The sequence below is a fragment of the Colias philodice genome, chromosome 12 (assembly GCF_061535455.1).
Source record: "Colias philodice isolate Cphi_HAF_F1 chromosome 12, ilColPhil1 Martin Lab GWU primary, whole genome shotgun sequence".
NCBI classification, from domain to species: domain Eukaryota; kingdom Metazoa; phylum Arthropoda; class Insecta; order Lepidoptera; family Pieridae; genus Colias; species Colias philodice.
In genome coordinates this window covers 1,067,208-1,082,616 of record NC_143097.1, presented here as the reverse complement: position 1 = coordinate 1,082,616, position 15,409 = coordinate 1,067,208, and the positions used below count along the sequence as shown (strand labels likewise).

Sequence of the window (15,409 nt, the reverse complement as noted above, 5' to 3'; positions counted from 1 at the left end):
GACTTTGGCAATTGGCAATTGGCATTGACATTTGATAGAAAATTAATAGGCTTGTCTATGGTCTAGACTCTAGACATATCCAACTTTCGGATTATGCTTGATAGTGTGATGTGGGGAAGAATGAAGATTAAGGTGGTAGATTGTTCTTTGATTTACTATTTCAAAGTATTCGCTCAAGCATTCAATTATTGTTTATTATTGTATTCAACATACGCGCCATATTGAGTTTGAACTACAAGCGGGATTAAAAGCGTCTTAAAATTTTACTTTTTGTTTTAATCGCTAACCACACAGTTCCGTAAAATATAAATTTAATATTATATTTAAAGGAACTGTGTTCATAAATCTACGAATGAATATGCCGGGAATATGCCAATGTGATGCCAATCTATGAATACGCCCAAGAAGCTTATATCTTAAACACGATATAAGCTTCTTGAATACGCCATTTTCATTAAATAAATAATTCATGTCAAAGTCTACAAATATTTACAAGATTATTAATTGGCAACATTAAATATTAATAAATTGGATTGGTGTAATGGCGGCTATGTCTCCGTCGGAGGTTTGTAAAATTTAATCAAAATATCGTAACACATTTAACTTTTTTAACTTTATTGTGTGGTTAACGTCTGAGTCATTCATTGCGCATTTTTTATGTAGATATTTCATGAATACTTCACAACTTTAAATATTATTAATTCAAAGTTACTTTTGTGACAGTTTTCTTCATAGATATTTTGTCAGACTTTCGTATTGTTGTTTTGTGTCGATATCTGGTGTTGATTATAATATATCATTATATTTTGATATACATATAATTGAATAGATTATGATGTTACAGAGGAGATTACAGAAAGAACTTATGTCTCTAATGAAAGAACCGCCACCAGGAGTGTCGGTAGACGGTGATCAAGCCAGCCAAAATCTAACACTGTAAGTGACCTATTTTTCTCTTTTATCATCATACAAATCATTCATTAATAACATGTAATTATTAATCTACGATGATAATTGCGAAACAGCGAGGAGAAATAATATTTTTTGTGTTCCAAAACATTCAATTTTTTCATAAATTTAATAAACATATAGGAGATGTTATTGTTTAGGTTTATCTGTAAATCTATTATCAGACCAATTTTAAATACGATTTCCTAATATTTGTAACCTATGGAAATTTACTAACATGTGTAGCAATGTAATAAGATTGTTAGGTAACAATGAATCTAATTTGGTGTATGCATTTTTAATTTTATTTCCCTATAACGATGCTATAAATATAGTTAATCCTGGCTTAATTAGGAAATAAAATTTTAAAAGATTCCAATCAAAGTGTTATTTTTATATAATAAGACTCTTATAAGAACATAATACAAATTTATAATATTTAAGTTCAAATAATGTTTATTTAGAAGTATTCTATGTGGAAACATTTTGAAGATGTTTCTGTAAAAAGTAGAAAATGTGTGGAATGGCCTTTTGATAATTGCCATCTACAAAATAATCTTACATATTTTTATGTTAAGAATAAATTGCACTGATTAAATAAATAAATAAATATTTCAAGACAATTTTTACACACGGCACAATCTGATCCCATACTAAGCTTTTGCTTATGTTATGGAAACCAGATGACTGATAAACATACATATATATAATTTTAAATAATAGATAATTAACACCCAAACACTGAGCAAACCTTTGCTTTTACAACTTTTGTTTTGTGTTATACATCTTAATATTGTAATAAAAGGCCCTAACTTGAAGCATGGGATAAGCCTAATAGCTTATACAGACAGACCTTAATCTATCTCTACCAACGTTCAGATCGGTTTCATAGTTTTAAAATAAGTTTTATTATGTTTTATTAACAAACATGTTTTCATCTATCCATACAAATATTGAAACATTTGCATTTAGTATTTTTGCATAAAGCTAATTTTATATATATATGAAATAATAGTTTTATCATAATTTTTTTTATTCCGCAGGTGGACAATTCACATGGAAGGTGTACCGGGCACATTGTATGAGGGGGAAAAATTTGTATTGCAATTCAAATTTACTAATAAATACCCATTCGATTCACCTGAGGTAAGTTTTTCTATTATATCTATTAATTACAGTACAATATAACTGATTTATTTTAAAAATTAGATGTAAGTCAAGTTTGTGAAGTGATATATTTTTGACGTGACAACGTCTTATAATTCGATAAAGCCGGCTGCACGCACGAAAAAATATGACTCATGCGGCGTTACCTCGCTCTGAGGCGTTCCATGTGAGGCAAGCGAGAGCGCGGAACGAGCTACAAAGAAGCACAATCGGACGTTGTCACGTTCAACTATAGTCAGTAAATCGACTTTACAGACAACCAATTTTTTTTATTATGATGTGGGTAGATAAAAATATTATTATTAAAATTCCTATCCATCTTGTATTCCTGTGTTAGGATATAGAACAGATTCAGTATAGTTTATTAATTACCACCATGGGCAATCGCTTCAAGTTTCTAAATAGTATTTATCGATTAGATGCGTACAATTAAATAGAATGTCATTAGATATAAACATATTTTTCTAAACCATAATAAACAAGAGGCTAAGATGAAGAGATTCTCATTGCAATAAACAATTAGAAATTATTTCACAATAAGCTTTAAAAGTTTGTAGTGAGAATTGAGAGGCATCCTACAAGTACGAACTCCGTTACTATGGTTGTCATCATACTATGTTATTTTGTCGTTAAAATTGTTTGCATTCAAAAGCATACCATCATCTTCACTCGTAACAAACGTCAGTATGTTCAAGTCATATGGGGCGAACTTCAATTTCCTATAGTTAAAACAGATTGTTCATATGTAGCACTGAATAGTTCCTCCCTTACATGACACATACACAAATGTACATATCGCTTCCATTTATTTATATACATATCATTAAAAGCTGCATAATCGTTGACCATTTAATGATTTTCCATGGGTGCCATTAATTAAAAGATTAATGAATGGTCGTGTCCTTGCTACTTATCTATTCAATCGTACAAACACATACTTCCTTATCTACATAATTAAACGATTGCACCGATCTTGAAACAATCCTTCCTGGTGTTCTGCAATGATGGCATGACAATGGGAATCATTAACAAAGGATGGTATGGTTTTTTTCCCTTGTCTATACTAATGTTAAAAAGCTGAAGAAGTTTTTTTCGTTTGCGTGAACGCGTTAATCTCAGGAACCACGTCCTTTTATCGAGGAAGCCTATAATCTAGGTATATCATCACCACGTCATGCTAAGACCAATTGTAGCAAAGTAATGCGGGTAAAACCACGGGGCACAAGGCACATTATCAAATAATACATATAGGATAGAAGGGTTATAAATAAAAAAGCCCTATTCGATATAATTTATTCTTTACCAGATTACAACTTTACAAGGCACCTTGTATAATTTAAAAAAGTTACTGAATGTCTTCTGTTATACAAAATAGATAGCTCTGGTTAAGAAGATTAACAAAATGAAAATCCTTTACAGATTTCGGTAACAAAATTACAGTAATCTCACTATACCCACAAGGCTTCTAATCTGATTACGCACAAATCTCCTAAATGACTAGTTGTATGCTGTCGTAATTTTTAAGAAATTAAGTATAAGAAAATATTTTTTTTGTGACTTATTCTTTCCATATAATTGATTTTTTTTTATCGATTTAATTAGTCTATTGTACTACAGATGTTATGAAACATCTTCGGCCATCGTCTTGTACATATTAATCAGAAGGTATAAATATCTTCAACCCTAATTGATGCAATTGTTTTAATCGTTTCCTTTATTTCTTAGCAACCCGTCAAGGTTATTATTCAAGCCAAATCATTATTTCGTAAAGTTCGTCTGTCTTATCTTCATCCCTTAGCTGTAGGAGGGTAAGGCTTTGCTCCTTACGGAGAGAGGATCCTCTTCCTAAAAGGGTACCCTTTGATTAAATGCGGATGCACTTGTTCTTACAAGCCTTTATCATTTGATTAAGGAGCTTTGACACTGTTCAGCAACTAATTTGCAAAATTTATTTTAGCCAATTGCTATAATTCGGAATATATAATACGTCGGAATACGTAATAGATTTCAATAGAACAGTTATCCTACGAGAGTACGAGTGTAATTAAAGTGATGATCATATCTGTTGAGCTCTATCTTCGTATGCTATAGTTATGTTACGAGCTGGTCTTTATCCTTAAACTGAAGATCAATAACCAGCCATTGTCTTTAATGCCTTACATTATCCACTGATGAGTATGGTATTTGTTTCCATGGAAACATATCTATCTGAGGCCCTTTCCAACAAAACGCAAATCATCCTAACAATGTTTTGTAAAATGAAGGCAGTAAAATAATAATCATGAAGCTTTTATAGTCTCGTAGAAGACTTTTATAGCGACATATTTATAAGCTTTCCACTTCGCTGATCTCTCGATTTCCATATTTATTATGTATTTCGTCGTTGGCGTTGATTTTCGTGTCTGCTCCCAATTGCGAACCTTCCTCAATCTTGACATGTTTTTATCGTTCCGAAAATTGTTGGTAAGAAAAAGGCTGGTAGAAGTGAGACCTCTAAAACTACTCTTACATAAAGCCTTTTGAGGATGCTTTTGGAAGCAACACTTCTTTTTGTTAAAAAAAAAATAATAAATTATTCTGCAAAGATATCCAAGTACCAATTAAACTTTATATTTCTGCGATCTAAGTACATTGTACCTAATTAGAGTATACACTGCGATGTTTTAACGCGTACAGTGACCAATTATCGTCCAATTACGGTCAGTACACTTCATTCATTCTGTTAATTTATCTAATTATTCTTCAGCACTCGAAATTTCCGAACCGAAATGAAGATTTCTATACCTATTTGCAGCTACAGAACATTGTATAAAGAATCTTCGAGTAATCTCGAATGTTGACAAAACCTTAAGATGTATGCAAGGTCCAAAGGTCGTTTCTATTATTCTTTTGCATTTACAAATACGTAGGTAGATGAGTTAAGATTGTAATCGATATTTAAAAGATGCCCCTGATAAGCATTCTTTGCAAATAGATGGCAATTTCTATTAGAATGTTGATCTGCACATAACAATACATTAAAATAAAATTAGCACAAAAGAAGTATTAGCATCAGATATGAGAATACCAATGTTAAACGATTATATAGTTCTTTAAAATAACTATAGTTACTATAAGGGCTGCGAACTTATAATAAATCTACAGTTTTGTATGTAGGTATTAACATCTCAGTAGATTTTGTTAGTTGTCAGTTGGAAACGTAATATCAAATGGACATTTAATTTCCCATTTTCCACGTTCAGTTGCAATGTGTTCAGAATAACATAAATGTACATTTAAAATTTGACTAAGTTTCTGACACTGAACGTGTTTCATGTAAGCCGTAAATACAAGAGTACCTATAGGTTTCATAAAAGATCATATTTCGTAAAATCCAATTTTGGGGCATGGCAGTGCCCCCGGCCCCGTCAAGTCGAGCGCGAAGCAAACACTGCCGTATCATCCTACTTACTATAACTACTAATACTGTATTATAAACGTGAAAAATGAGAATTTTCACGCAAAAACATCGAATCCTAATCTGATCGATGTATTAAAAATTGGAACACTGATAGGTTATCTAATATGTATATTATATCTGTATAGTCTGTCTACAGTACATAATCTGTCTACAGTAGCACAAAGACTATTTTTACCCAGTTACACAAAATAACAGTCCAGCTGGTTATGTAGATTCCTAGGCTTTAAATACATGATGATTATAATATAGGCGTATGTACACCTTTTCTTGAAAAAATATGCAGGATTATAAAGTATATTATACCTATATATTGTGGCCTTCTGTCAATGGAGCCATTAGTTTCGATTTCTATCTCACATCTATGTGGTCTCAAACGTAACACTGTTGATCTAACAAATATAGCAAATACAGAAGTTATGTTGTTTACATACATGGGTTGCATAGCAATACCATACCTATGATATTCTCGTTGTAAAGTAAATATTTTGCATTGGCCTCTTGTAAGGACTATTTTAAATCCCATTGCACGATCAAAATATTCCATATAGACCGGACTCTCAGTGGAGTTTCGTTTGCAAAAATCGCGGACCTAAATCTGACTTCTGATATATATTGTATAGATCCCAGACATCCTATAGACAGATGTTGCCAACCAGTTTTGTGGTCCCCCTGCCCGCACTCCGGTAATTAAATATGGCATACAAAGAAAAAAATAAAAATTTCCAAAACATGCCGTGTGGGGTATCAAATGAAAGAGCTTATTGAGTAGATCACGAATATATAGCATACTATATACATTTCTTACACTTTCTCTAAGATTTTTTAGAAAATTTACGAAAATGGTCCATTTTTGAGTTAACTTTAAACCACTATAGATTGAAAACTCATGAATATATTTTTTAAATTATTATTTTAAATAATTAACAATAGTCCATTGTTTACGATTCAATATTTCGTACAGTGAAATAGTTGCATGGGGGAGTGGGGGGAGCATTCAAAGATGGCGAGTATATTTTCAAGTTCATATAGTATATAGTTATTTTCATCAAATCCACCACATAGCTCACTTATATTATATTACGAACTATTGAATCATAAACAATGGACTATTGTTAATTATTTAAAATAATAATTTAAAAAATATATTCATGAGTTTTCCATCTATAGTGGTTTAAAGTTAACTCAAAAATGGACCATTTTCGTAAATTTTCTAAAAAATCTTAGAGAAAGTGTAAGAAATGTATATAGTATGCTATATATTCGTGATCTACTCAATAAGCTCTTTCATTTGATACCCCACACGGCATGTTTTGGAAATTTTTATTTTTTTCTTTGTATGCCATATTTAATTACCGGGGTGCGGGCAGGGGGACCACAAAACTGGTTGGCAACATCTGTCTATAGGATGTCTGGGACCTATACAATATATATCAGAAGTCAGATTTAGGTCCGCTATTTTTGCAAACGAACATCTCCTTGGAGCCTGCTCTAATAGGTTATTGTACTGCTTGCTAAATTAACACTAATATAGTTACAAATTGTTTTATAATATCACAAAAGTTTCCACTAGAATCTAGAAGGTCTTCCCCTATTTTATTTCTTACTAGCTTTCCGCCCGCGGCTTTGCCCGCGTTTTCAAAGAAAAACACGTTCCCGTAGGATTTCCGGGATAAAACCTATCCTATGTCCTTTCTCGGGTATCAAAATATCTCTATACCAAATTTCATGCAAATTGGTTCAGTAGTAAAGGCGTGATTGAGTAACAGACAGACAGACAGTTACTTTCGCATTTATAATATTAGTATGGATTGTTCATAGAAAACAAACCCATGTGCTGTAAATAATGTTGATCTATCGATTGATCTGAAAATATAGACTCGTTTGAATTGCGTGGTTACTAGTTAAACATATTCTACGCAAACGCTCATTTTATCAATTTATTCAACGAGTGGAGATGTGACTGACGCACGTTGATAATATTAATTAATATACCATGCATAAAGGCTTATTACACTACCCGATATGAAGGGCCCTGCATCTAGGGTGGGCGTGTTCCCTAGTTAGTGTGGCGCTTATTACACTTCTCTGCGAATTGGGCCCTAACTCAGTTTATACGCGAATGTCTAGAGAGATAAACGTATTGTTGCATTATACATTATGCCGCCGTCAGTATCGAAACTTCAAAAAGTTGCTGTAGCAGTGGCAACCGTTGACGCAATAACAAATATTAAAAAAAGAAGAGAAAGATCTGGGTGAAAGAGTATTTGCGGTTACGTGAAAAGCTTTCAAATATGCAAATACTAAGCGTGCTTGAACTGGGAGTTTTAATGAATTAATGAGTAGGTGCAGAACAATTTGAACACTTGTTGAGTTTTAAAACAATGAAATAAACAATTGATTTAAACAATTTATTTATTTGTTAACATGGCGGTGTTATCACAAACATTTGGAACTTCCCTATTAAGTTATAAAAACCTGTAGTAGGGAAGTTTGGTGACACCTTACATACAAAAGCAGCCACTCCACGCACTAGTCACGCGGCAACTGAGCTCCCTAACCGCCCTAAACGTTATTACATCACCCAATCTGCAGGGCGCTTAGGGAGCTAGGCAGATCGGGCCGACCCGATCGCCCTAAATCGGGACACTAACTCCCTAAGTCTTATTACACCAATCTTAGTTAGGGTTAGGGTCCCTAAAAATTGGGTGGTCTAATAAGCCTTTTAGTTCCGTCCCTACAAACCTATTGAACTGTATCTTATAATTTTAAAACTTATAGATATCTACCCACCTATCTATTCTTTTCCGTATAACAAGATAGACTTCTAAATTACATGTCAAGTTGTTTGACCAAAGAACCAATTTTCAGAATAAAGGCAGATTATACACAATTTCTGGTTTGAATTTCATCTCCGGTTTTGTAAAGACTTTTCATACGCACGAAACATACACAAATCGCACCTAGTACGGTAATATTTGTTTACGTTGGTACTAAGTATGTATATCTACTTATCAGTTATCTAGGTACCATAACAAGCTTTGATAAGTTCGTAACTTCGTAACAACGCACCGTTATATTGAGTCTCGAAAAATGTATACAATACTAGCTTTCCGCCTTTGGCTTCGCCCGCTTTGTTGTAGTAAATTATACAGGGTGTTTTGCACATGGACCGACATGATTTTTTGGGGGGTGGGGGGGGTCATGTGCTATTCTCCCCCGTGAGACCCAATACCCTAAGTCTCACGGTAGTCTAGATATGTTTTTTTTTAATTTTTTTGAAATCTACGCGAAATCTTGCCTTTAAATCGTCCTAACTTTTTTGTTTGTGGTTATAATACCACAAAACAAAGTATACTTGTATTCTACAATGTTTTCTTATTCTAAATAAATCATTACATGTTACAATTGATATCCACAAAAAAACTTCTGAGCTTTCAAAGTGGTAAATCGGTGTAAATGTTATGAAAAGTGACAACTTATCAATTCATTTAAAAAAAAACTAAAGTTCATTTTGAATTTAGCTTTTTTTTAAAAAGTTCTTTACTTATTACCCTTTCTAACGATATGCTACATGACAGAAATAATACATCAGGGGTCGACCTAAGAGATATTTTGTTGCTAGGGTCAAGATAATGAAAATACGTTTTTTTATGTTAAGTTGTTTTTATTAAATAGCAAATTTTAGCCATGAAGGCATAGCAGATTTGCTATGCCTTCATGGCTAAAATTTGATCGCTTCTCGGCCTTTTGGCTAAGATCAAAGTGTAGTATCTGTTCTTTTCAGCTTAATATTATCTTGACCCTAGCAACAAAATATCTCTTAGGTCGACCCCTGATGTATTATTTCTGTCATGTAGCATATCGTTAGAAAGGGTAATAAGTAAAGAACTTTTAAAAAAAAAGCTAAATTCAAAATGAACTTTAGTTTTTTTTTAAATGAATTGATAAGTTGTCAATTTTCATAACATTTACACCGATTTACCACTTTGAAAGCTCAGAAGTTTTTTTGTAGATATCAATTGTAACATGTAATGATTTATTTAGAATAAGAAAACATTTTAGAATACAAGCATACCTTGTTTTGTTGTATTATAACCACAAACAAAAAAGTTAGGACGATTTAAAGGCAATATTTCGCGTAGATTTCAAAAAAATTAAAAAAAAACATATCTAGACTACCGTGAGACTTAGAGTATTGGGTCTCACGGGGGAGAATAGCACATGACCCCCCCCACCCCCCAAAAAATCATGTCGGTCCATGTGCAAAACACCCTGTATAGTGTATACTAACACATTCCTCTTGAATCACTATCTATGGAATAAACCGCAGGACAGATAAAGCGACATAAGCGTTTTATACTATGTAGTGACTTACAAAATTGACATCAAATCCAATGTACACCACGAAAATCATCGGATCATCAAACAACTTTACGGTCTAATAGAATGTGCATCTATTTTCACGAGTCGGTTCTCTGTGATGTAATGTTTGCACTATTGAAGATGTAATCACGACTATGTAACTTAATGTTATTATGTTGTAGTTTATAGCCTTGTGGCTGACGCGTGTTGGCTTTTAGTTGACGATCGCTATGTTGCTTACGTAAAAATGCGTAACGGAATTATTTATTTGTTGTGTTCTACCCTACATCTTTTTGAAGTGAAACTTATTTATCGGGGTTAGAAAAAAATTTAGTGTAACATTTTTTTGTTACGCGTGACATTTTTCACCCGCCACACGTGATTCGACGTATTTCTGTAAAGTTGCATATTATAGTAAATTATTTTTTGAAAAATAAGGTCATAAAGAAGTTTCACTTCTTACTGTACACGCACACATTTTTTAGTTTTTCTTTGACTGACAATTTAAATTATGATACCTATAAAATAAATGTAAAAAGTAATTAAATTAGACCTAAATGCACCACTTAAATTAACAAAAAATATTTAAAAATCAAACAAAATTAAATTAAATAACACTTGAAAAGTAAAACATACAAAATATATTTTGCATAAATATATGTACCTAGCTGATACAGATTATACTTTGAAGATTATATTACGAATTGTCATTATGAAACGTAAGCAAATCAATTGTATTTTTTTATTAAAAAAAATTCTCGGGATTTAACCATGACATACTTTTTAACAGTTTTATCCGCGTAGCTTGATTTATCCTTGTTTTTAACTTTGTTTGCAGTAAAAACGTGATTCACTATAGATAACAACATTTGAAAAACAACGAGAATTTGGGTTGTAAAGTAAAAATTATACTTTTTCGATTACCTTTGTCACTTAGCTAGAGATAAGCTTTGTTGAAAGCTCTGTCTAAAATTAATTGTACAAAAAATATTAAAGTACATAAATTATATTAAACTCCTAAATAATTTGGAAAATCCAAAAGTGCACGCCTCATAATTTTTTTTAATAAATATTTATTAATTATTATTTTTGTTTATTTAATAACAATTAAACCACATCGAATCAGACCCTGAAAAATGAAAGGGTTCTATTCCTGAGCATACTCAAGCGTAAGAGAAAAAAAAAGACTCGATTAGTAAAGTATTTCGGTCGCTATCGTGTTAACAAGAAAAAGGATCCGCACATACAGACACACGGACGTCCAAGACAGAACTTTTTTAAACTGTTTTTTAACTAGTTTAAATAACAAAAATGACATCAAAAATATCATGAACGTTAAAAATAGTGTTTTTTCTTAATATGTGTGTGTATGTATTATCTTACAAGTGCAATGTATGATACATAAAGACATTTTAAGTTTGAAAAATCAGATGTTTTGCGCGAAGTGACAGTAGTACCCACCTCAACGCTTCGCTTATGAGGCGTGCAAAAATATCATATGACCCTATGGTCATATGATATTTTTTAGGCATTGTACATCATGTGATTCTATAATCACATGATGTACAATGCCTTGTGGTAGACTATTGATTGAAATACGCTTGTATTATACATTGTAGGTAATTAAAACTAGGTGCTTGTCTCGTGTGTTAAAGCTTACAATATTATTAGGAATATTCGTAGGTATCAAGAGTTATTTCCTTCAAAATCTGATACATTTTTGTCCATTATCGTTTTGGTCGTTCATCATTTTATCTCATCAGTTATCTCAAGCATCAATTAAAAAGTAGGAAGTGTTATACCTACCTAGTTTTTGGAATTATTTATTGGGCTACGATTTTTTCAAAGTTCGCAGTCTACTCATTATACCAATATGAGTCTATTGACATTTCTATCGAAAAATTTAATCTTTAAGCCGTGTCTGTTTAATCATAAACACGTAGTACAAGTTCTAAGCCTGTATTAATCGTAAGCCTATAAATTAGACTCAGAATAGTTCGACGCTAAGCGGCGTCAACTTTGTCGCTCTAATGGTAGATTCTTATCAGGCGGTTCTGTATCGCATACAAATTTGTATTTGCGTCTCAACTATAGTCCGTTCGCGTTAAGAAAATAGTGAGTCATCAGTGCAACTACAGGATGAGGGTGTATTCACAGTGGAGAAAAAGTACAAACATTTTTTTAAACATTAAATTATTATTAATGGAAAAAAAATGTCTTAAAATTACTTAAATCACTATTCAGTATCGCTAGATTCTTCAGTTACATTTATTATGAAAGAATTTTGTTCTGCGTGTTCCATCAAATCACACAATTTAAAGTACTTATAAACATTGTAAATTATGCGTCTCTCTCCGCTATGGATTATTGATGCACTTTTATTCTTTCGAATTGGTGAAGTATTCATTTTCAAAATTTATTGTTGAACGAGTCACGCAAAATGCACAACCGTTTTGTTCGAAGGGCATATTTCAACTGGTCACTGTGAACTCGACTTTCTAATTTGGGGCGTGGCCAGGCCGGCGGACAACGATGACTCACTATTTTCTTAACGCGAACGGACTATAGTGCAGGTACTTGTGCTAGGCGTTAGTGCTAGGCGTTGTATTTGTTTCAATACGAGACCGCATTTCAAATAATACTCGCATATAAAAAACTAGATTTTTTACGCACAAATGGTTAAAAGTTAAAAACAATAACAAACAATAAACAATAAACTTTATTTACAAAAAATATAAGATGCATAGAAATTGAAAACCCTTGCTCCCACACTAGGATTCCCTGTGTCGTGGGAACAAGTATCTTCCAGTGGTACATTTTAATCCTTATGCTAAGAAAATAAACTAACACATTAAAAATCTTCTATACAAAACAATTTTTATTTTTATTAAGTACTTAATAACAATATAAATTCGTTTAAATATATAAATTCAGAAAACGCTATTTATATTTATTTAATTAACTTTCCACCCGCGATTTGGTCGATCAGACCTTTTTCCAGTACGAATTTTCATCCTCTCAATTTTAATTGAAACGAAGTATTCGATAACTATGAATTTTCGAATCTTATATTTAGGGCTATCGTCATTGACTTCCATATTTATTTATCTCTTTATTTGACATCCTATTGGCATGCCATAATATAGTTTTACTTTATCCAAACCAATTTTAACTGCGTATTTACATCGTTGCAGGTAACGTTCGTAGGCAACAATATCCCGGTGCACCCGCACGTGTACTCGAACGGGCACATTTGCCTGTCGATACTCACCGACGACTGGTCGCCGGCGCTCTCCGTGCAGTCCGTCTGTCTGTCTATCGTGTCTATGCTTAGTAGCTGTAAAGAGAAGGTGAGGCTAAAAAAAAAAATTAAGACTGTTCGAAATTTAAAAATATTCGACTGGCTGGCTGGATAAGAAAGATTGTTTGTAAAAAAAAAACCTAATTTGACTGTTCGAAATAAAAAAAAATTATTCCTGTGCTCTCCGTGCAGTCCATCTGTCTATCGTGTCTATGCTTAGTAGCTGTAAAGAGAAGGTGAGGCTTGAAAAAATTAAAAGAGCGTGTGTGCCGAGCACACGTGTCAGAAGTGAAACTTCTTTGGCAAGATTCAAAGATATTAAAACCGTCGCCTTGCTCCATGGCATGACGGTATTGCGACCGTGAAATTTTACTCTTATAGCGCTCAAGAAGTTTCACTTCAAATAAAAAAATGTTCTACTGGTCGCCCGCGCTCTCCGTGCAGTCCGGCTGTGTCTATCGTGTCTTAGAAGCTGTAAAGAGAAGGTGAGAAACTGGTTGGTTTTTTAAATTTGCCAGTGGTTTCCGAGTCCTGTTCGAAATTTAAAAATATTCGACTGGTCGCCAGTAGTCTCCGAGTCCTGTTCGAAATTTAAAAATATTCGACTGGTGGCCAGTGCTCTCCGAGTCCTGTCCATCTGTCTTTAAGGTCTATGCTTAGTAGTAGCTGTAAAGTGTAAAGAGAAGGTGAGAATATAAGACTAATTTAGCGTGAAATATGAATTATTTTTATAAACATCGCACCAAACCTATAAATACTTACCTAACTATAGAATATGTATTTGTATACTTAGTAACTTAATAATGAAGTTGAAAATCTTTTATCAAAAAGACACTAGAAAATACTGCAACAAAATTAACACCTGAAAATAATCACGATATTTTGTAAATTTTTCAGAAACGACCGCCGGATAATTCATTTTACGTAAAAACATGCAATAAAAATCCTAAGAAAACAAAATGGTGGTACCACGGTGAGTATGACTACATTCAATTAATTAAATTAAATTTTAAATGAGTTTTAAAATTAAATAAAATGAGTTATTTATATTTATTACAGAATCAACTTTTTTAACAATTTTTGTTTCACCCGAAATGCTATTATCAATGTACTGATTGTTAATTGAACAGATAATAATCGTAGAATAGATAATTTAATATAAACGGGATTAAATATGTTATATTAAAATATACAACTATATTAACTTAATTTATGGAGGCCATGTCAAATTGACAATTGTACCGTAATGGTAAAAGTATGTATATATCTCTTATCTTAATCGGTATCTCTTGATAATCGTCACATTATACATTCTTCATGTATTTATCAATTCGCTTTTATAGGCTAGTAGGGAAATAGGTCAGTTTTTAGAAAACCTTGCAATAAAAAAATAATCTTTCTTCAAATTACTACATACTAACATGTCTAATTTTTAATTTTCAGACGACTCAGTGTAACACCGTTTGCTTGCTATATCGAGCATGGACGATAAACGTGAACTTGTGATAAGTGTTATCGATAAAGTTAACATATAATGTTATGTATATACGGACGGACGGTGCGATTTTATAGGCGGCTGTGCTAAATTATTTTATCTATTTTGCCGCCAAATGGAATGTCAGTGTCAAATGGATTTGACGTTTGTGCTCTGTGGTTCGATGCTTGAAAATTTTGTGTAGTTAATTATTTTGCGAATGGAAATGCTTATAGAATTTATTGTGGAGATGGGCGAAAGCGGAAATCGAGTAAAATGGCGCGAGTTTTTAAAAGTACAATTTTTTTATTTGTGTGTAAGATTATTCGACAAATTATGTGTACAAGAGCTTGGCTATTGCCTATTGCTACGATGTTAACGGTCACTTTAAACTTTTACAACTTTAATAAAAACGCAATAATTTTTCTAAAAAGTTACCTATCGAAAGGCTTAAAAATTTTCAATCATATATTGCTTTATATAATGCAGAGAATGCGTTACAAATAACAATTGACTCACAAAACAACGAGCGTAAATAATTGAAATCGACTGTGAAATATTATAGATTATAGAAATGATTTTGCGATCGCCCATCTCAAATTGTAAACGGCAAATTTGATGAAATGTATAAGTGAAGCAGTCAGTTATGAATAAATGTATTATAGGTTATAAAAGTTCAATAAATTATTCAATCATC

General features: G+C 32.4%; 1 protein-coding gene, 1 long non-coding RNA gene and 1 pseudogene across 2 annotated transcripts in view; 2 read left to right on the top strand and 1 right to left on the bottom strand.

Annotated features, from left to right (window-relative positions):
• Positions 1 to 12,631, bottom strand: part of LOC149483754 (uncharacterized) — a 92,281-nt gene extending 79,650 nt beyond the window's left edge. The window contains exons 1-2 of the long non-coding RNA XR_016316433.1: positions 12,515 to 12,631; positions 11,807 to 12,020 (exon numbers count right to left, since the gene is read on the bottom strand). This is a non-coding gene — a long non-coding RNA (uncharacterized LOC149483754). The remainder of the gene's footprint in view (positions 1 to 11,806; positions 12,021 to 12,514) is intronic.
• LOC149483753 (ubiquitin-conjugating enzyme E2 W) lies at positions 456 to 15,409 on the top strand. The gene is made up of 6 exons (XM_089702000.1): positions 456 to 565; positions 845 to 936; positions 1,992 to 2,094; positions 13,132 to 13,287; positions 14,136 to 14,211; positions 14,682 to 15,409. Exons 1-6 carry the CDS (start codon positions 542 to 544, stop codon positions 14,693 to 14,695), a joined length of 465 nt encoding a protein of 154 aa, XP_089558126.1. The 5' UTR covers positions 456 to 541; the 3' UTR covers positions 14,696 to 15,409.
• Positions 9,307 to 9,468, top strand: LOC149483755 (U2 spliceosomal RNA; annotated as a pseudogene).

Bases quoted from the DNA above. Each gene is read 5' to 3' on its own strand.
- LOC149483753 (XM_089702000.1), top strand. From the start codon at position 542: ATGGCGGCTATGTCTCCGTCGGAG. The intron at 2,095-13,131 runs GTAAGTTTTTCT...ACATCGTTGCAG, and splicing joins ACCCATTCGATTCACCTGAG to GTAACGTTCGTAGGCAACAA. The intron at 13,288-14,135 runs GTGAGGCTAAAA...TAAATTTTTCAG, and splicing joins TTAGTAGCTGTAAAGAGAAG to AAACGACCGCCGGATAATTC.